The sequence below is a fragment of the Pan paniscus genome, chromosome 8 (assembly GCF_029289425.2).
Source record: "Pan paniscus chromosome 8, NHGRI_mPanPan1-v2.0_pri, whole genome shotgun sequence".
Classification (NCBI taxonomy): Eukaryota; Metazoa; Chordata; class Mammalia; order Primates; family Hominidae; genus Pan; species Pan paniscus.
This window is the reverse complement of record NC_073257.2, coordinates 114,018,766-114,038,952: the sequence shown is the minus strand read 5'-3', so window position 1 is coordinate 114,038,952 and position 20,187 is coordinate 114,018,766. Positions and strand designations below refer to the sequence as shown.

At 51.0% G+C, this 20,187-nt stretch overlaps 1 protein-coding gene across 10 annotated transcripts; it reads right to left on the bottom strand.

Moving 5' to 3' along the window:
- Window positions 1-603: 603 nt before the first annotated feature.
- PPRC1 (PPARG related coactivator 1) lies at window positions 604-19,197 on the bottom strand. Of its 10 annotated transcripts, none has more exons than XM_034931359.3 (14): window positions 17,667-19,196; window positions 12,857-13,045; window positions 12,130-12,276; window positions 11,915-12,016; window positions 8,891-11,795; window positions 7,814-7,867; window positions 6,605-6,662; window positions 5,823-5,893; window positions 3,520-4,243; window positions 2,399-2,548; window positions 2,226-2,286; window positions 1,990-2,111; window positions 1,599-1,750; window positions 604-1,004 (listed from the first exon to the last, which is right to left on the bottom strand). In XM_034931359.3, the coding sequence occupies exons 1-14, from the start codon at window positions 18,042-18,044 to the stop codon at window positions 901-903; spliced, it is 5,217 nt and encodes a 1,738-aa protein (XP_034787250.2). In that variant the 5' UTR covers window positions 18,045-19,196; the 3' UTR covers window positions 604-900. The 10 variants fall into 10 exon arrangements, with proteins under 10 accessions (XP_034787250.2, XP_003825559.3, XP_034787251.2 ...); XM_003825511.4 differs by having other exon boundaries at window positions 2,226-2,292; window positions 17,667-19,192; XM_034931360.3 differs by lacking the exon at window positions 7,814-7,867 and having other exon boundaries at window positions 2,226-2,292; window positions 17,667-19,194.
- Window positions 19,198-20,187: the final 990 nt, after the last annotated feature.

Genomic DNA, 20,187 nt, shown 5'->3' with positions numbered 1-20,187 from the left:
AGGAGAATCACTTGAACCCGGGAGGCAGAGGTTGCAGTAAGCCAAAATCGTGCCACTGCACTCCAGCCTGGGAGACAGAACAAGACTCCATCTCCAAAACAAAAAAAAAATTCAAAAACAGAAACAAAAAACTCCACAGTTCCCTCTTCCCCACGCTTCCTGTTCTACCCACATGCATGCATTATTTAAAACATTTGAGCACCTGCTGTGCCATGCAGTGTGCTCAAGCTATTATAAAATGATGAACGTAACTGACATGATGAATGTATACACCAGTCGCAGTTTAGAAAACCTTTCTTTGGAACAAGTGTGAGCTTCTCTAGGTCCTTGTTATCAAAATCCCTTCCTGGACCAGTATCATCATCCCATTGTCAGAATCTACATTCTAAAAAGATCGCTAGATGATTCAAATTCCCTTTAAAGTTGAGAAGCACTGTCCTAAATGACTCATTTTAGACAATACATCTGAGGAACCAAGGTTCAAATCCAGTGGGATTTTTGCACCTGACCAGGGAGAGGCATGTCCCTGGACCATGTTCAGATAGGAAAAGTGAATACATTTGGCATTAGCACCATATAAAGACACACAACAGCAGTTGGGAGTTCTCTCTAGTTGATGTTTATTAGTCTGCATAGTGACTTATGCTCCAAACACTGGGGATCCCCTCAGCCCCACCTATCTTACATAGGAATGCAAGTTAACTTGTTTCAATACCTGTTATAAAAAAACAAATACCCCTTTTAAAAAATCTGATTCAACATATTTTTTATTTCACTTTTTTCCATTTCTTTATAAAACAGTCATCTCACTAGCAGCTCTCTCCCCTAGAGTAGGGGAAGGGGGTGGAGGAGGTTGGGCACCTCCAAAGGAGAAAAAGGATAGCAGGGAAGGGCCCAAGGTTACCTCCTGAGGTTCTTCTGGGCCTGTTTCAACAATGTGTCAAAGTCAAGAGAATCAAATTTGCTCTTTACAGGTGCTGGGTCAAAGTCTTCCCGGTTGGAGTCTATAAAGGTAAAGACAAACTTCAAGGTCTCTGACCACACTTCCCAACCACAGGGTCTGCAAATGGCTAGCTATCTCCCATCCCAAAAACGGATGGAGTGAAAACTGCTCTAATTTTAAGTCAAAGAGATAGGAGAGTCCCCAGTCCCCATTTCTCCTCTCGTCCCACCCCTTGGGTCTTTTTTTTTTTTTTTTGAGACAGTCTCGTTCTGTAGCCCAGGCTGGAGTGCAGTGTTGTGATGTCAGCTCACTGCAACCTCCGCCTCCTGGGTTCAAGCAATTCTCCTGCCTCAGCTTCCCGAGTAGCTGGGATTACAGGTGCGTGCCACCACCTCCAGCTAATTTTTTCTATTTTTGGTAGAGATGGGGTTTCATCATGTTGGCCAGGCTGGTCTCGAACTCCTGACCTCGTGATTTGCCTGCCTCAGCCTCCCAAAGTGCTGGGATTACAGGCGTGAGCCACCATGCCCAGCCCCCTTGGGTTCTTTGTATGTCAAACTAAGGTAAGTCTGTCTAGCCCCACTCACAAAGGGTTAGGAACCCTTCTGGGGAGGGGATGAAGCATTCCAAAGCTTTAGGCCCTCCCTCCACTCACCAAGATCAGAATAGCTCCTCTTGCAGAACTGCCTTCGGCCCCCAAAGCAGAGATCAAAGGGCTGCTCATCTGCCTGCCGCAGCTTGTGGCCACTCTCAATGGCTGCAAATGCCTCCTCAGCATAGCGATAAGTGACGAAGCCGTAGTTGTCCCTGGTAGGAGGAGAGTGAGGCAGGGGCTGGAGTGGCTATATGGGCCCATGCCATAGAGGAGACACAGCACCCCAAGGTACAGAGGTGGTTCTTCTCATTCCCAGTGGCCAACCCTCTGACTGCAGAAATGAAGGTGCCCCATATTGCTCAGCACACCAGAGCAAGGAGGCAAGACAAAGAAACACCAAGGTAGATGAATGGGATAGAAAGAACATCCTGAGCCTGGGGCCCAAGCTTACCCTTGGACACGGAAGTGGATGGTGCACTCCTCAATCTCTCCAAAAACGGAGAACCTCTGTTTCAGCTCTGATCGAGTCATGCGGCCAGGTATCTTTCCAATGAAGACCACCCTTCTTTCTTCCTATGTTTGGAAATGAAAAAAAATCAACACACCATTAGCCAGCTGCAGGCAGCTCTCTGAGCTCAAGGCTCAGGGGGTACGCCCCATCCTCCCATGATCTGTTCCTCTACTCACTATTGCACGCTCCTTTTGTAGCACTCTTTGCCTTTGGTAATGGTCATGTGAACGATAAGAGCTGTACCTGACAAAAGAGGGTGTCATCAGCCCCCCAAACATAAGACAATTCAAGACTCAACTCTTAGGCACCTGCATCCCAGGTGCATGGCGCTCCCTGAACACATGCTCACCGCCGCCTCCTGTCACTTCTCCGGCGGGGGGATGGGGATCGTGAGCGGCTTCGAGAACTGGATGATGAGGATGAGGAAGACGAAGAGGAAGATGATGACGAAGAAGAGGAAGAGCATCTTCGAGAACATCCAGAGGAACTACAGCTGGACCTGAAGGATGAGAGGGCATGCAGGAATGCTGGGAGTGGTTCAGGTATACTCTGCTTATCTCACCCAGGCCCCAGTCCTGCCTTTCTTTTAGGAAGCTCAGGACCAAAGACAAAGCAGAGTAGAAGAGGTCTAGAAGAACAATTTTCATTCAGAGATGAACAAACTGAGGCCCTTCATGGAACTTTAGGTATACCTGGAATGTTGGAAGAGATCACATTTTCAATTGTGCACTTAAAAATTGAAAAATATTTAACAAATCAGAAAGAGGAAGAACAATAAATGGAGACTCAGGGAGAGGGGTGAGCCCTAGGTCTCACACCCAGCTATCTGTGGTGCTGGGGCCAAGCCTGGGTCTTTTGGGTTACTATTGCTCCCCTACCAGGTCTCACTGAAATACTGTGACCATGAGAGAGGTTAACTGCTAGACTTGTAGTATGGGCCAGTTCTGAAGACATATATCATCTCCAAAACCCAAGAATTCTTCATTAAGTGGGAAAACTTGGTTACTGAGAAAAAAAGATACTGCCAGGAAATAGATGAGGCCATAGTGACACCCAAAGGAACTGCCCCAGACACCTTCCTCAGCAGATGATTAAGGGAAGAACTATTTTCTATTAACAAGTAACCCACTACCTCACATAGCGCCCAGAATACCAAAAATGAAGGCTGATACAGTATGTGAAAAAAATCAACATGGTCAAAATCAAACCCTAAAAGTCTCCCCAAGGCAGGTCTCAAAGAAGCAGGAGACCTCACTGACACCCCAAGCTCCAACAGGGGACAGAAGCAATCGTCTCACAGCTTGCCTCCTTCAACAATCCAGGAAAAGGGAAAACACAAAAGCCAAAGACAGAAATAGAAGCCTTAGCGCCTGAAAGTACCAAAGTCAATGGGTAAAAGCTTTCAAAGTAAACCACAGAAGTACGTGAACTTCCTAAATGGAGAGGACCTACAGGGCCATCAAAGCTCACCTTCGCCACCTCTTGTGTGGGGGGGAGAGGGACCTGGACCGAGATCGGGATGAGGAAGACGACGATGAGGATGAGGAGGAAGATGCTTCGCTAGTCCGGTTGGACCCAGAGCTGACAGAACGGCTGTTGCGGCCTCGGCGGCCCTGCCAGCCCTGGCTTGAGGGGCTGGCTGACCTGCAGGCTTTTCGGTAACAGCGCATTGACCGCTGCTTGGCTGAGGGTTCAGGGGGAGTCCTAGTGTTCATGTCATTCCGGCAGGGTGAGGCCTCAGGGGACAGCAAGCTGGATGGGGCAAGGCAGGGTGCTGAGGGATCTGCCTGCTCACTGCTAGTCCTGTGATCAAGCGGCTCCCGGGAGGCAGCTATGCATGGGGGCGGAGGGGCAGCTGGGCCCAAGGACAAGACAGGTTTGATGGTGATGTCCTGATGGCGCTTGACATTCCATCGGGAGCCCACCTCTGGAATGACTAGGGCAGGCATCTTTTTTGGGGGAGTCCTGCTCCGGACACAATAGTCATGGTCCCCAGAGCCCACATGGACTCGACTAGGGCCATGGACCCCTTCTTGGAGGCGAACTGCAGCTGGATGTTTGGCCTCCGTAACTCCTTCAGGCTTCAGGGTTCCCTCCTGGGCGGTGGACTTAGGAGATTTGGCTTTGGCCAGCAGTGAGACAGCAGCCAGGGGCTTCCATAACTGGTGGGGAGGGGTAGCTGGAGGGGTGAGCCCTGTGGTGGGGAGGGAGGATGGAGACAGCAGGATGAGATCCGATTCTACGCTTCCAAATACCGTGTATATAGCCTCCAGAGACCCCCACCTCATCTCACAAAGTACACCAAGCAAGGTAAGCAGCCCAACTTTTCCCACTGCTTCAACTGCTCCTTCCCCATGTTCCCCAACTTGGGGACCAGCAAGAGAAATCCAGCCAGCTAGGGTCTTCCTGAAGCCCTCATCCTCTCACTACCCAAACCTAGTAGCCAGGTCCTAGAGTCTAAGCTCTCCATTCTCAGATCCACCCCTTCCCCCGAGTACTGCCTGACTTCTAGGCTGCATCTTTCCTGCACTCATGCAGTCATCATCTATCGTCTCCCCACTTCCAGCTTCAGAGTCCACCTGTCTTCTACATTCCTGCTAGATGGAGCACCCAAAAACCAATCTGGCAAAGTGTCTTCAATGCACAGGATAAAGTCCAAAGAGCTTAATATGGCATTCGAGGTCCCAATAATCTGACCTTCTATTTACCACTCCAGTTTTATCTCTCGCTTTACCTCTGCCCACTGCCCTGATCAGCTACTACACTCCAGCCAAACCAAGCCTCTCACAATTCCCCAAAACATACCCAGTTGGTTTTGTTTCTTCAGTTCATTCAAGATGCTCCGTCTTCCTAGAATGCCCTGTTCCCTAAATCTACCACCTGATAGAGTTTCTCAAGCCTCAGCTTAGGGGATTAGTTTCTATATAACCCTTCCCTGACTGTCCCTCTTCACATCTCACTGTAATCCATAGTTGTTTTTTGTTGTTGTTTGTTTTTTTTAAAGACAGAGTCTTGCCCTGTCGCCTAGGCTGGAGGGCAGTGGTGCAACCTCAGCTCACTGCAAGCTCAACCTCTCGGGTTCATGCTATTCTCCTGCCTCAGCCTCCCAAGTAGCTGGGACTACAGGCGCCCGCCATCACGCCCGGCTAATTTTTTTTATTTTTAGTAGAGATGGGGTTTCACCGTGTTAGCCAGGATGGTCTCGATCTCCCGACCTCGTGATCCACCTGCCTCGGCCTCCCCAAGTGCTGGGATTACAGGCGTGGGCCACCGCACCCGACGTTTTTTTTTTTTTTTAGATAGTCTTGCTCTGTCCCCCAGGCTGGAGTGCAGTGGCACGATCTCAGCTCCCTGCAACCTCCACCTCCTGGATTTTAGCAATTCTCCTGCCTCAGCCTCCCAAGTAGCTGGGACTACAGGTGTGTACCACCACGCCCAACTAATTTTTGTATTTTTTTTGTAGAGATAGGGTTTCACCATGTTGGCCAGGCTGTTCTCGAACTCCTGACCTCAAGTGATCCGCCTGCCTCAGCCTCCCACAAGTGCTGGGATTACAGGCGCGAGCCACTGCGCCTAGCCCATAGGCTGTAACATAGCACCTGATACTCAACATGCTCATTCGTTTACAAGTCTGCCCCCTAGACTGTGAGTACCTCAAGGCTGGAGATCAGATCTCTATGTCCTTAACGCCTACACACAATGGATTTGGAGTAGGCTCAGCAAGTGTTGCTGCATAGACTAATCACAGGCAGAATTCCCCACCCTGAACCCACCTGCCACGTTGGCCAGTTCTGGGGCTTGTAACCGGTCTAGGGGCCTCTTCTCCTGGGGAATGTCAACGCCGCTGGCGGGGGGGAAAAGGGAAAGCCTGATTCATTGCCTTCTCAATATCTTATACATTTGCCTTTCTCAGAAATCAATGGGAGGGGGTGGGTGCAGAGAAGAATGGGATGCACAAACTGCCTCCATCATCTTCTTCCTGCACAAAAGGGTCTTATTGACTGAACTACAAATTGGATCTCAACTGAGCCCTGCCCAATTCCAAGAGGCAGGCTGGCCATGACCTTGAATACCCCCCACCTCCTTCACATCGAGTCTCACCTGCCCAGCTCACACCAACCTGAAATCAATGTGGAGGGGAACATGCTTGGCAGAACAGGATGGAGGACCATGAACATGAAAAATGACTCCTAGCCATTAACATCTTCCTCCACTTTAAGTTACACCATTACCAGCACTGAGCAAACTTGAAGTGTTATTAAATGAAAGAAAGAAATCCCCAAAGGTATGACTTGCCAGGAGATAAAAGGCACCTCCAGGACATTTGGAGCCCGACTGGAATCAGCTAGAAGGCAGTGAACATGCCCCGTTCTCACCTCACCACCCAAGACACTGCCCAGTAGTGATAGGCAGAGTAAGGGGTGGGGAAACAGGGAAAGACTCTAGAGCTGACTACAGCGTCCCTGCAACAGAGGCATCCAGTTGACAGTCCTGGAGTGTCAGCCGGCTGCTGACTAACAGCTGTAGGGTAACTCGCTCATGTCTCCATACTTACCCTGAGTTTCCTACAGCCAAGCTGTCAGCAGGAGCCGGAGGAGGACACTCCTTTTTGGCTGCAAAGAAACCATACTAGTTAAAAGCCCAACCAGATGTTCTAGACTGAGGCGGCACAGAAGGGCTTGCTTTGAGACCCAAAGGAGGAAAATCCACTTTGCCTACATATTCCCTGTTGGGATCTCCCCCAAGAGATCTAGTCTCCTCCAGTGGATGCCCAAGTACTATTTTTAATCATGTCTCTTTTCTGCTCAGAAACACCCACATTCCTCCACTGAATCTGAGATAAAGTCCAAATGTATAAGCCTAGAGTTCAAGGTGATCTATGATCTGCCTAACTAGCTTCCTGGCCTCACGGCCTACTCTTGTTCTACAAATCACATTTTCTATTTTGCCTTGTTACCAACTCAGGAATCATTTCTGTAGATTCTTCTCCCCAGTTAGACCATAAGCTCCTTGAGAAGAGGATAGTGTCCTCCATAGCACGCACATCCACGCCTTATACTGAGAAAGCCAGCTATCCATTGCCTTTCAAATGTGCCATATGCCATTCTTCCTATACCTACCCTCTGCCTTTAGTTGCCACACATATTCTCTCTGTGAATTACTACCTGTCTTTCAATGCCCAGCCTGAAAGCTACTTCCCTCTAGAAAAATGTCCCTAAACAACCCCAACCTGCTTGGATTCCCCCCCTTTTTTTTTTTTTGAGACAGAGTCTCACCCTGTGGCCCAGGCTAGAGTGCAATGGCACGATCTCGGCTCACTGCAATCTCTGCCTGCTGGGTTCAAACAATTCTCCTGCCTCAGCCTCCCGAGTAACTGGGATTACAGGTGCCCGCCACCTCGCCCAGCTAATTTTTGCATTTTTAGTAGATACGGGGTTTCACCATGTTGGCCAGGCTGGTCTCAAACTCCTGACCTCATGATCCACCCGCCTCAGCTTCCCAGAGTGCTGGGATTACAGGCATGAGCCACCACGCCTGGCCTGGATTCCCAGTCTACTCTTTTTAATACCTTCCTTACTGTATCACTGCCGTCCCTGGCTTGGATTACCGTCACAGTTCAATCTTGTCTCCCTCTTCCAATTAGGGGTCTGCTCCAGTGGCTAAGGCTGTCCCCTCTCACCCTAGTTTAAGCAACTACAGGGCTGGGCCCAAAAAAGTATCACCAAAAAAAAGAGTTGGAGCAAAACTACCCATGTTCCCTCACCTTCTGATTTCTCAAACTGCTCCAGCAGACTGGACAGGTCCGATGCCTCAATTCCTGTGGAGGCACACAACACAGGATTGAAAACGAGCCCCTATCAACTGAGTACACAGGTCCCAGGAAGCCCCCAAATCATCTCACTTCTCCCTTTCCACTCCCCCTGCCCTCTGTACTAAGTGAACCAAGGTAGCAGCACAAAGCATGAAGGATTCAAACCAACCCAGGGCTCTGCCTCTGAAGAACCCTCCACAGCCAGGCACGGCAGCACACACCTGTGCCTATAAATCCCAGCTACTTGGAAGGCTGAGGTGGGAGGACCACTTGAGCCCAGGAGTTCAAGTCCAGCCTGGGCAACACAGACCTCATCTCTTAAAAACAAAAACAGGCCAAGGGCGGTGGCTTACACCTGTAATCCCAGCACTTTGGGAGGCTGAGGCAGGCGGATCACGAGGTCAGGAGATTGAGACCAACCTGGCCAACATGGTGAAACCTCATCTCTACTAAAAATACAAAAAGCCGGGCGTGGGTGTGAGCGCCTGTAATCCCAGCTACTGGGGAGGCTGAGGCAGGAGAATCGCTTGAACCCGGGAGGCGGAGGTTGCGGTGAGCCGAGATCACGCCACTGCACTCTAGCCTGGGCGACAGAGGAAGACTCCATCTCAAAAAAAAAAAAAAAAAAAAAAAGGCATGGTGCAGCGGCTCACGCCTGTAATCCCAGCACTTTGGGAGGCTGAGGCAGGCGGATCACGAGATCAGGAGATTGAGACCAACCTGGCCAACATAGTGAAACCTCGTCTCTACTAAAAATAGAAAAATTAGCCAGACGTGGTGGCGGGCACCTGTAGTCCCAGCTACTTGGGAGGCTGAGGCAGGAGAATTGCTTGAACCCGGGAGACAGTGAGCCGAGATTGTGCCACTGCACTTCAGCCTGGAGACAGAGCAAGACTCCATCTCAAAATAAAAACAAAAAAACTCCTCCAAAGAAATCCAACAAAGGCCAGCCTCATCAGGGTGGCTTATCCTATTCTAGAGTCCCCCAGCCAATTTGGGGACTACATGGGGGAACTGTGTGTCACTCACCAATCTCACTGATGAAAGCCTGTACCACATCTTCAGAACCCTGAGTACGTGGGGTAGGCAGGAAGGACAGCTTCCTTAGACGGGCTGGGTGGACAGCAGGCAGCTTGGGGACAGTGCTCTGCCTTGGTGTGGGAACAGCCTTGGTAGCAGGCAAGGGGGGCTTCTCCCTGGGCCTGGTCTCTTGGGTCTCAGGCTTTAGCCTCTCTGATGCAGGCTCCTCAACAGTCACACCTTCAGCAGACACACATGCTGGAGCCTTCATCTGGGAACTCTGCACCAGGGCAGACAACTTGTGTTTCGGATGGGGAGATGCAGGCACTGGCTTGACCTCCACATTGGTAGGCTCTGTCTGAGGAGCTCCATGGCCAGGTAGCCCAAGACTGAGGGGAGGAGCCATCGACAAGGGAAGTACATTTTCAGGAGGGCCAGCTGGAGTGCCCCTAGACTCCATCTTAGGTTGGGGAACAGCTCTCCCAATGGAGGCTGGAGGCAAAGGAGGTGGGGGAACAGTAGACCAGAATGGAGCATGTTGAGGCCCTGGGCCCCATCCCAAGGGCCCATAGGTACATGTGGAACTGTAAGGTGAGACTGGGGCAGGAGGGGGTGCCCAAGGCACACTGCAAGTGGGAGGCACGGCATAGGCACCAGGAGTACCAGACACTAGGGGCACCGTTGGTGGGGGGGGCAGGCAAGGATAGCCAGAAGGGGACACATGAGGATAACAAGGCCAGGGTGGCACGGGGGCATAGTGAGTAAACGGATCAGGTAGTACTGGCCCCATAGACAATGGAAGACTAGGAGGCTGCAAGGGAGGTGGGGGCAGACTGGGGGGCATGCCAAGCCCACCTGCAGGGAAAGGCAGGGCAGCAGACATCAAGGGAGGTGTGGGCACAACAGGGGACACAGACTGCACAGGAGGGGAAGGTCTCGCCAACAGTGGCATCTCCTGGGATGGCACCTGCTCAGTGGGAGATGAGGCCACAGGTTTGCTTACAGGTGGCTCAGGACTAGGAGAAGCAGGGCTGGGACCTATAGGCACACAGCAAATCTCAAGGGGTGTTTCAGGGCTTCTCTGCAGAGCTGTCTTCTTGGCTGGGGCTGGTGGGATGACAAGACAAGGGATGTCTGCCAACCCTGTGGGAGTCTCTGGAAGGCTAGGCCACTTCCCAGTTGGGGGCTGTGGACTTCTCTCTTCTGTTTCTGCTTGGCGTTGCTGCCTTCGTCGCCGGTACTCAGATAAGCTGAGAGGCCGAGGTCTGGCTTCATGGGTTGTAGCACTGGTACCACTTTCAATTTTCAGAGAATCCACAACCTCTTTGACTTCAGGGATGATGGTCTTTGGTGGGTCCAAGGACTCTGACTCCACGAGGAGCTGGGGTGCTGAACCCCCCAGGGCTGATGACACTGCACCACGTCTGGGATCAGTTGGTCTGGACTTAACTAGCACTGGGTCAACTGGAGTCAGGTCATTAGGAACAGGGTCAACTAGTGCTAGATCAACTGGTGCTGGGCCAGACGGGACAGCATCAACTGGTGGCAAGTTATCTGAGATGGGAACCACTGCAGGGTCAACTGCTGCTGAGTCAGCCAGGACTGGGTTGATCAGCACTGGCTCAGCCGGGAGAGGCTCAACCAGTTCTGAGCTGGTTGAAGCAAGGTCAACCAACCCAGGGTCAACAGGTACAGGGCCAGCTAGAACAGGGCCAACTGCAGTGGGATCAGCTTCAACAGAGTCAACTGGCATGGGGCTGGCTTGGGCAGAGTCGACCAATGAGAGATGGGTTGGTATAGGATTGGTTTGGATAGTGTCAGCCAGCTTTGGGTAGAGGTCTAGAGGGCCTTCTTTAGCAGGACTACTTTGTCCAGCACTTCTCTCCAAGTTCTTAGGGCTAGAATTCTCCAAGGCAGCTGCCCAGGCCCGAGCCCAAGCCCGGGGCTTCCCCTTACCCTGGAGAGGCCCAGACTCTTTTTGAAGTTCTTCCTGAGGCTGTTTCTGCAAGTTGTCTACCTGAGAGGTCACTTCTGTACCTACAGTAGACTGCCCGCGAGAAGATGACCTCAGCCTCCTGGCATAGCCTTCCACACAGGCTGCTGGCTGCTCCTTGCTCTTCTTCTTCCTGCCCTTTCGAGCTCTCTGGGAACCTGGTGCTGCATTGGCAGGTGGGTTCTGAGGCTCCTTGGGCACCACCGGCTCCACGACCTCCCTGGGCTTCAATAAGCAGGCTGAGTCCAGCTTCTCCTCTGAGTTCAATGACAACCCCTCTTTCTCAGAGCAGAGGGTTACCTTGGGCACAGCAGCCTCCGTCTCTGACTCCAGTGTAGGCATAAGCAGCTGCAAGGCAGAACTAGTCTCTAGCGAGTCATCCAGGAGCACAGGCCGGGGTCCAGGAGAGACCTGTCGCACCACAACTGGGATCTCCAGGTCATCACCAGCTGTGGCTGCCTGCCCCACAATCTCCAGCACTACGCAGCCCTCAGGCAGTGTCAAATCATCTGGCTGCTCCTGAAGCTCATCCTCAAGTGATGCCAGGTGGGTGAGGTTGGGCAGGCAGTATGGGTGCATGGCCCGCACCAGCTCACTCAGGGAGGAGATGCTCTCATCGCCAGCTGCTGGCACTGCCATCTCTGCTGCTGTTGCTTTATCTTCCTCCTCAGGGCAGGCCAAATGCATGGGGAAGTCCGGGATACTGCTCACACAGTTGTCAAGCTCCCCGGCAAGAATCTGGCCACTGAAGCTGGCCACCTCCTCCTCTTCTTCTCCATCACTGCGCTGCTGGGGAGGTGGGGATTGGCCCCAGCGTGGTCTTGATCTTGGGGGTCTCCAGCTAGGAAGCTTGGGGGAAGAGGTCTCTAAGAAAGAGGGTGGGGAGAAGTCCCAAGAGGGATCTGGAAGAGACATTTCAACCTGCAGGAGAGAAGAGCGGTCTCAGGAGGAGTTTTCTTTGGGAAAGTATTTTCCAGACCTGTCCCCACACACTCCTCCTCCCACCTGGGAGTTTCTGAAGCCGTCTAGGTCAGGCTTACCCCACTCCCTCTACTGCTGCCTGTACTGGGCCCCAGTGGGTCAACTGGGGTGATGAGGTCACGTTCTGGGGGTGTCCGAGAGAGAGTAAGCAGCTTGTGCAGCTAAGAGGGAAAGAAAGACCTGAGATCAGTCTATGCTTCAGAGCTATATGAGTAGGTCCACAGGCATGGGTCTAAACTTTGTACTAATCCCCTTCCCCTGGTCCCACACTCACAGAGGAGCCCTCCCGGGGTGACACAAGCAGCTCCGAATCAGGAATGCTGTCAAATGGAGAAAGGTTCTCAGAATCTGCATTGTCCAAGATCTCCGTCAGAGCCGTGAGCAGCGACACTTCATTCTGGTCCTCCAGAGATAACCTGCTCTGCTCCAGAAAAACAACCAGAAGGTCCTACCAACATCCCTAATGACCTACTATGCCACTAAGGACTGGTTATCGAGAGAATCAGTCTCCCAGGTTCAACTCAGCTAATGGGGCAGCGAGAAGGATCTGAATACCAGAAGGCATGGATTCCAATCTCAGCTACCATCCACCAGCTCTCGGTGTCAACAGAGACCTGTCAGACTTGACTCAAGCTTGGGTTTCACACATTCCCCTACCCTCAGATAAGATGTGGGATGCTCAGCAGACAACCATCGGCTAGGCTAGAAATGAGCTGAAAAACAGAGATCAGAACCCTCTGGACATGTAGTTCAGGGGCCCAGACAGTGGGAAAGGCCTTGGACTATAGTCTAAGCTAGGAAAGGAATTCTTACATGGGACATAATCTGGCAGCCTGCAGCCTAATTCCCACTTAGAGACAAAAAATACACTTTAAGGATTCAGGTTGGGCACCCAGGAAGAAGCTAAGGTCCTGGGAGAGCAGAGCCATGCCAAGAATTTGAGCTAGAACCTCCCATGTAAACCTCCTGCTTGAAGATTTCAGAGTCCAGCCCCAGCTCACCTCTCCAAGGCTCCCAAAATCCTCGATGAGGGAGATAAGGGAGGCATCCATGTAGCTCTGCATGGTCCCCAGCAGTGTCTCATCCTGCAGCATTAGCTCCTCCATTTCCAGGTCCTTGTCCCTCAGAGATGGGCCCAGCCGAGAGAGACTGACAAAGCCAGAATCACCCCCCTCCTCATGCAGCAGCACCTGGAGCAGAGAAGAAGGTGAGAAGGGTATGAGCTCTCTGGCAGCAGCTGATAATATGCTCCATAAATCAGGTACCCTCCACTGCTGGGGCCAAACTCAGCAGCAGCAACACTGTCGCCAAACTTCTGGGCTAGCAGAGCAGAGAGAAGCACAACCTATGAGCAAAAACCCCAATAAGGATGGCAGTTTTCAAGGACCTTCTGGGGCAGAAAAATGTTTGGGCTCCAACCAGAAACAGCTAGAGTCACAGATTAAAACCCGGGAGTAAAAACATCAGGAAAATCAAGATTGTTCAGAATCATCTACTGGCAGCAGTGAAGATAACAGTCTGAGGGGCACACCAAAGCAAAAGAGGTCAGCAAGGAGACAGCTTCAGCTCCAACAACCTCACCTACCTCAAATCCCATTTAGGTCTCTGCTTAGTGCAAATCCTACCTTCTTCAAGAAGACACCCCAGCTTCCCCAGCCCACGGTGATCTCTCCTCACAACTCTAAAATCACAGACTTTTCTGCAGCATTAACTTTTCTGGTAATCACACCCCACCCCCTACCCCCATCCCCATGACACTCATGGGTTCGGTCTCCTGGGTTCAAGCGATTCTCCTGCCTCAGCCTCCGGAGCAGCTGGGATTATAGGCGCCCACCACCACGCCCAGCTAATTTTTGTATTTTTAGTAGAGACAGGGTTTCACCTTATTGGTCAGGCTGGTCTCAAACTCCAAATCTCAAGTAATCCGCCCGACTCGGCCTCTGAAAGTGCTGTGATTACAGGCGTGAGCCGCCACGCCCGGCCGACACTTATTTTGAAGGCCCAACAGTGAGACACTCAACCTCTCAATGGTAATTCCAAGGGAAGGGCCTCTTCTCCACTCCTACCAGGTGAGAGCAAGTGAAGAGAAAGCTTGATTCCCTAGATGGAAAGGCCCCGCCCCACACTCCTCTAAGAACTAGCAGCATTTACGGCCTCTCGTGTCAGGCATCAAGCAGCCCGCCCAGACCTGTCAAGAGTGTGGGTGTGGGCAGGGCCAGAAGGGACCAGAATGGTAGTGGTGAGGCCAGAGCCATGGGGATCTCCACTACAGTAGTCCCCCCTTATCCTAGAGGGATACATTCCAAGATCCCCAGTAGATGCCTGAAACCACAGATACTACCAATACATTGGTATATATTGATACAAACAATACATACCAACGATGAAGTTTAACTTATAAATTAAGCACAATAAGAAATAATAAAATAGATTAAAACAATATACTATAATAAAAGTTATGCGAATGTGGTCTCTCTGGCTCTCAGAATATCTCACTGTACTGTACTCATGTATTTTTAGACCCCAGTTGACAGCAGGTTAACAGAAACTGTGGATAAGGGGAAACTATCGCATAGGAAACATGAAGTAAAAAGGCCTGAGAACAGGATCACATACAGACAGGCCAGACCTTCCCTTTCCTCTTCTGCAACAAAGTGAAATTCCGCACCACCTCCAAAAGAAAAAAGCAACAGGTGTCTTCCACACCCCCACCCCCCACCCCCCGGCAATATATACCCTCCTAACAGAGCTGAGTACCAACGCCCAGGAAAAGGAAAGGCTGGTTAAGGACGCGTTAGGAGGCCAGGCCCAGAGAATAAGCAAAAAGTGGTAGGTTTCAGGCACTAACTCCTCCCAGGCCTTCACAATTCTATAATTACAAACCAGCAGCTGAATAGCACCTGGCTCTGCAAACACTCCAGGGTGAGCCAAGAGGCTGCAACTCCATTTGCTCTGCCACCACCTACCTACCAGAGCCCCAGCGACTAGGCTGGAATCTCAAGACAATGCCCAGCTCTCTATGAACCACTCATCTTCACCTCCATCAGGTGTCCAGTCAGAGACACACCCTCACACCTGACCTCACCCATCACTCAATTCCCAAACAGCACAGCTCCCAGAGTACCAAGATCATCCGAGTGCTAAGCCCAGGCTGAAAGTAAGCCAGCCATCAGCACCTCTAACTTCAAAAACCTCCCAAGTAGCTTTCACCCACCAAACCTGCTCCCTCCAGGGTTCAAAAACAGTCAGAAACTTTTTAAATATGTATCTGATCACTGCCGGAGACCCTCCCTAAATCCCTTCAATGGCATTTTACTGCTCTTAGCATTAGGTTTAAACTCTTTAATATAGCTTACAGGCCGGGTGTGGTGGCTCACGCCTGTAATCCCAGCACTTTGGGAGGCTGAGGTGGGTGGATCACTTGAGGTCAGGAGTTCAAGACCAGCCTGACCAATATGGTGAAACCCTGTCTCTACTAAAAATACAAAAATTAGCCATGTGTGGTGGTGCTTGCCTGTAATCCCTGCTACTCAGGAGTCTGAGGCAGGGGAATTGCATGAACCCAGGAGATGGAGGTTGCAGTGAGCCAAGATCACACCACTGCACTCCAACCTGGGTGACAAAGCAAGACTCCATTTCAAAAACAACAACAAAACAACAAAATATATATATATAGCTTACAAAAGTCCTGTCTTCCCCACCAGACTTCTGCTCCAGCGTGTCCTCTCCCACTACTCTGTTGTACAGGTCTCGGTTTCTCCAATAAGGCATGCTCTCTTCCTCCTTGAGGGCTTCACTTTTCCCTGATTAAAGGTTTTCCACAGTTTTAACATCTCAGCTTTAAATGTCCCTTCTCAGACTCTGCAAAGTAGATCACTACTGCCAATTACATAATCCCAAATATCCTGCACTTTTGTCTCATTATTATTTATCATCGGTCTATCCTGATTAAAACATAGATCCTGAGGGATAAAGACCATGTTTATGTGGTTTACCAGTTTGTCCCCTGCGCCTAAACATAATGGTATTTCAATAAATAACTGGCTGACTGACCAGCTCACATATACCCATCTTTGGTTTTGGGGGGAAGGGAATGACAATCTCTCCATGAGATCCTCTCCAATCCCAAATTACTACTTAACTGTTATAGCTGGATCTTGGATCCTTCCTGACTCTCCCTGTGCTATTTGGGAATTCAGTGATGGGTGAGGTCAGGTGTGAGGGTGTGTCTCTGACTGGACACCTGATGGAGGTGAAGATGAATGGTTCATAGAGAGCTGGGCACTGCCTTGAGATTCTGGCCTAGACCCTGGGGCTCTGGTAGGTAGGCAGCACCAGCCCCAAAAGATGTGACCTCTGAGAAAGTAGGGGAGAAGGGATCAGCGCTCCCAAATTCTTGCCCCAGAAACCATTCTCCCCTGGGCAAGGGCCTGGATTGGTCTGCCGGACCTGACATTACCAGGCAGCCTGCAGCCCAACTCCCACCTAGTAACACACAAAAAATGCTGTCAAGGACTCAGCTTAATTGTTTAAGAGAGGTAACAGTTCAAACTAATTCCTGCCCCTTCCACCCTGGGTGGAAACTTTTAAGAAGCCCTCCACTGTAGAGTAGAACAATAACACTTTTTGAAGGCCAAGAAAAAAAAATCTAACAGAATTCCCCCTCATCCCGTGTATGGTCAACTGTTCAACAACATTTGAACAGTTCTCAAACCGCCTCCAACTTTTCCCATCCCTAGCAAAAAATCCAAAGAGCCTTAAGTACGGACCACCCCAGTTTCTGCGTGTCAGATTACAGGAGCATGCCTTCCCAAAAGAGATACTGGAGGAAAAAGTGAGGAGAGGATTCCCTTTCCCTTTCTTAACCTTGTCCCAGGTGTATGTTGACACTCCCCATACCCCTTGAATCACTAATAAGGCAAGACTGCAAGGCAACCAAAACGCCAATGCCCGTGACTCACAACCCACCCCAAGCCGGTCAGACGGAAGCGCCACAAATTCACTCCTCCACAACCCTTCAGCCTCAGCCCTCTACCCTCCCCATCACACTCAGCCATCCGCAGGGAACAAACTCCCGCAACATCTGGAGAGTCCTTCACCATCCGCAGTGGAGAGACGTTGCGGACCCAAGCAGCAGGGAAAAAAAAAACCTCCAAGGCTCTGAACAAAGTTGACTCTAGCAGCCCTTACCTTCCTTCCCGGCCCGGGCCTCCAGCCCCGGCAGGAGATGGCGGGACCCGTGGAGACACACCCAGTTCGCGTCAGCCAGGCTCCAAGGCCGATACTAGATGCCCGACAGCCTGGGACGGGAGCCACGTGGACGTTCCTTCCCCGCCCCCACGTGGACCCGCTGCGTGCGCCCCCCTCCACCAGGAGCCCGACCCACGTGGATGCCGGGGCCGCCTAGAGGGGGAGGGGAGGCAGACAAGTTCTCCCGGGAAAATTGTTCCCCCCACCCCACGTGGCTCCGAAAAGGGAACTGCGGCGCCGGGCTCGGGGAGCCTCACTGGGCATCCTTACATGGAGGTCTCAGCCTTCGACCCCAAGTCCGAACCCCTGACCCCCAACCGCGGGTTATGTTTCCGACACCCCGCTCTCCCCCTCCGGCGTCCCCCAGGAATGGCCGTAGAGACGCTGCCTCTGCCCGCCTACCCCCAGCAAACGGCCTAGGGCCCACTTGCTCCGGCCCGGCTCCCGCGGCCACCCGGCATCGACTCTCAGGCGCTTCCTCCCTTTCCTGTGGCGTCCACGTGTCACCGCCCGGCACACACCGCTTTGCTGCCTGTCGCGGGCCGCCAGCCAACCTCTCACCTGCTCGCCGCCGCTCACAGCGCCCAAAGTCCCATACGGCGCTTGGCTTCGACTTCCCCAACCACTGCCGCGGGCTCCCCCGCCAGGGTCCGGACCGGGGCCCCCACTCGGGGGCGGCGCGACTCCGTCTCTCCGTCCCCGGCGCGCCGCCATCTTGGCCCCTGAACACCCAGCGCTGTTCTGATCGCTGGCGCGGCCTCGCCCAGCCGATTGTGGGAAAGGAACTACAACTCCCGAATGACACTGCAAGACTACGAATCCCAGAGAGCCGTGCGGCGAGACCCACTTGCACCCTGGAAGAAGGCCGGGCCTCGCGCGAAGGTTCCTGGGACTAGTAGTCGCTTTAAGTGGGGACCGTTTGGCACTAGCTGCAGGCATCCTGTAGGGCTTAGTTTTGCGTTACACTGGGATACCGATTTAGGGAGCGCTCAGCAGTAAGGGGGAAAGTTAACATTTGCGTATTTTATTGTCGTTAACTTGTCCAACTGTTGGAACGTCCTCTTTGACGTTCTACCTGCTGTACGTTCCTTTCACCTTAGTCCAAGTGGGGCCAAGTGGGCCTATATATGTTTTGAAACACCACCCCCTAGTGGGCACTTGCGCTCCAAGCGCTAATCCTCTCCTAATCCCATATTGCGGCAGTACTGCAAACTTAATCGGAAAATGTCGCGTTCTCCGCCCTCTCTGCTACTACTCAGAAACTTACGTTGCCTTCTCTATCAAATTTGTTTCTTGCTGTTTCAGGTCTCCTTGCTGTTCCCTAAAGACAACAGGTGTTCTCCTGCCTATATGTCGACCTGGAATACTTGAACCTCAAAACATTTCATGCCTTATTTAATCTAGGAAAGGCTTTGGTTGTCCTAGCCAAGAGGGATCCCGCTCTGCGTTTCTACGGTCCATCACTGTCTCTACTCTTCATTCATTTGCCACTTAAAAGCTACTTCATATTTTCTATTTTTAAATAACTTTTTACAAAGCACAAAAATTATTTCAAAAAGTACAAAACTGTTTAGAGGAAAAAATGTAGTAGGCCTGCAAATTATAGTTCTACTGCCCAGATTTAAACCCCTTGTTACTTTTAGTGTGTATTCATTGACGCTTTTTTCTATGAATGGAAAAATATATAGGGGCACAAATTGGTGATTTGCTTTTTTTATGTAACAATATGTTAATCCACTCACTAGCTAAATATTTACTGAGCCTTTAGCACCAGTTCTATTTTATGAATGTATTGTTATTTAAATTATATTTAAGTTGTTTCTGGCCGTGGCTCGGTGACTCACACTTGTAGTCCCAGCACTATGGGAGACCGAAGTGGGTGAATCACTTGAACTAAGGAGTTTGAGACCAGCCTGGACAACATGGCAAAACCCCACCTCTACCAAAAATTTAAAAATTAGCTGGACGTGGTGGCACACATCTGTGGTCCCAGCTACTCGGGAGGCCGAGGCAGGAGGATTGCTTGAACCCAGGAGGTGGAGGTTGTAGTGAGCCAAGATCATGCCACAGCACTCCAACTTGGGTGACAGAGTGAGACTTCTTCTCAAAAATAAATAAACTAATATTTAAGTTGTTTACAGTTTCTCACTATTACATATTGTTATGATGAACACCCTTGCATATGTCATGTACATGTACCTTTGCACTTTCGTGCAATCTTTCTGTGGAATAGTTTCCATGAAATTCAAGTGCCGAGTTAAACAATGCATGTATTTGAAATACAGTAGAAAATTGCCCTTTGGAAATATTGCATCACTATACATCCCCACACATGTTCATGAAAAGAGAGGACCTTTTCTGGACCTTTTCTTAGATGTTCTTTTTTTTTTTTTTTTGTTAGACAATAGGGTTTTACTCTTGTCACCCAGGGCTGCAGTGTGGAGTGCGGTGAGCAAGAGTGCCGTGGCAGATCATAGCATAGCTCACTGTGATCTCTCAAGCTCAAAGGATCCATCTGCCTCAGCCTCCAGAGTAGCTGGGTACTACAGGTACACACTGCCATGCCCAGCTAATTTTTTTTGTTTTTTTTTGAGATGGAGTGTCACTCTGTCACCAGGCTGGAGTGCAGTGGCACGATCTTGGCTCACTGCAACCTCCACCTCCCAGGTTCAAGTGATTCTCTTGCCTCAGCCTCCCGAGTAGGTGGGACTACAGGTGCCCACCACCACACCCAGCTAATTTGTTTTTGTATTTTTAGTAGAGACAGGGTTTCACCATGTTGGCCAGGATGGTCTCGATCTCTTGACCTCGTGATTTGCCTGCCTCGGCCTCCCAAAGTTCTGGGATTACAGGGGTGAGCCACCACGCCTGGCCATGCCCAGCTAATTTTTTGGGCGTTCTGGGGGGGGTCTCACATCTTGCCCAGGCTGTTCTCCAACTCTTAGCCTCAGAAGATCCTCCTGCCTTGGCCTCCCAATGTGTTGGGATTACAGGTGTCAGCCAGTGTGCCTGGCTGTTTAATTGTTTCTTTTGTTTTGTTTTGTGTGTGTGAGATGGAGTTTCACTCTTGTCACCCAGGTTG

Excerpts from the sequence above, each read along its gene's own strand:
- PPRC1 (XM_003825511.4), bottom strand. The coding sequence starts at position 18,044 with ATGCCTGCAGCTAGTGCCAAACGGTCCCCACTTAAAGCGACTACTAGT. Across the intron at positions 12,017-12,129 it reads CACCCCGGGAGGGCTCCTCT|CTGCACAAGCTGCTTACTCT; the intron begins GTGAGTGTGGGA and ends TTTCCCTCTTAG. Across the intron at positions 7,868-8,890 it reads GGCTTTCATCAGTGAGATTG|GAATTGAGGCATCGGACCTG; the intron begins GTGAGTGACACA and ends GTGCCTCCACAG.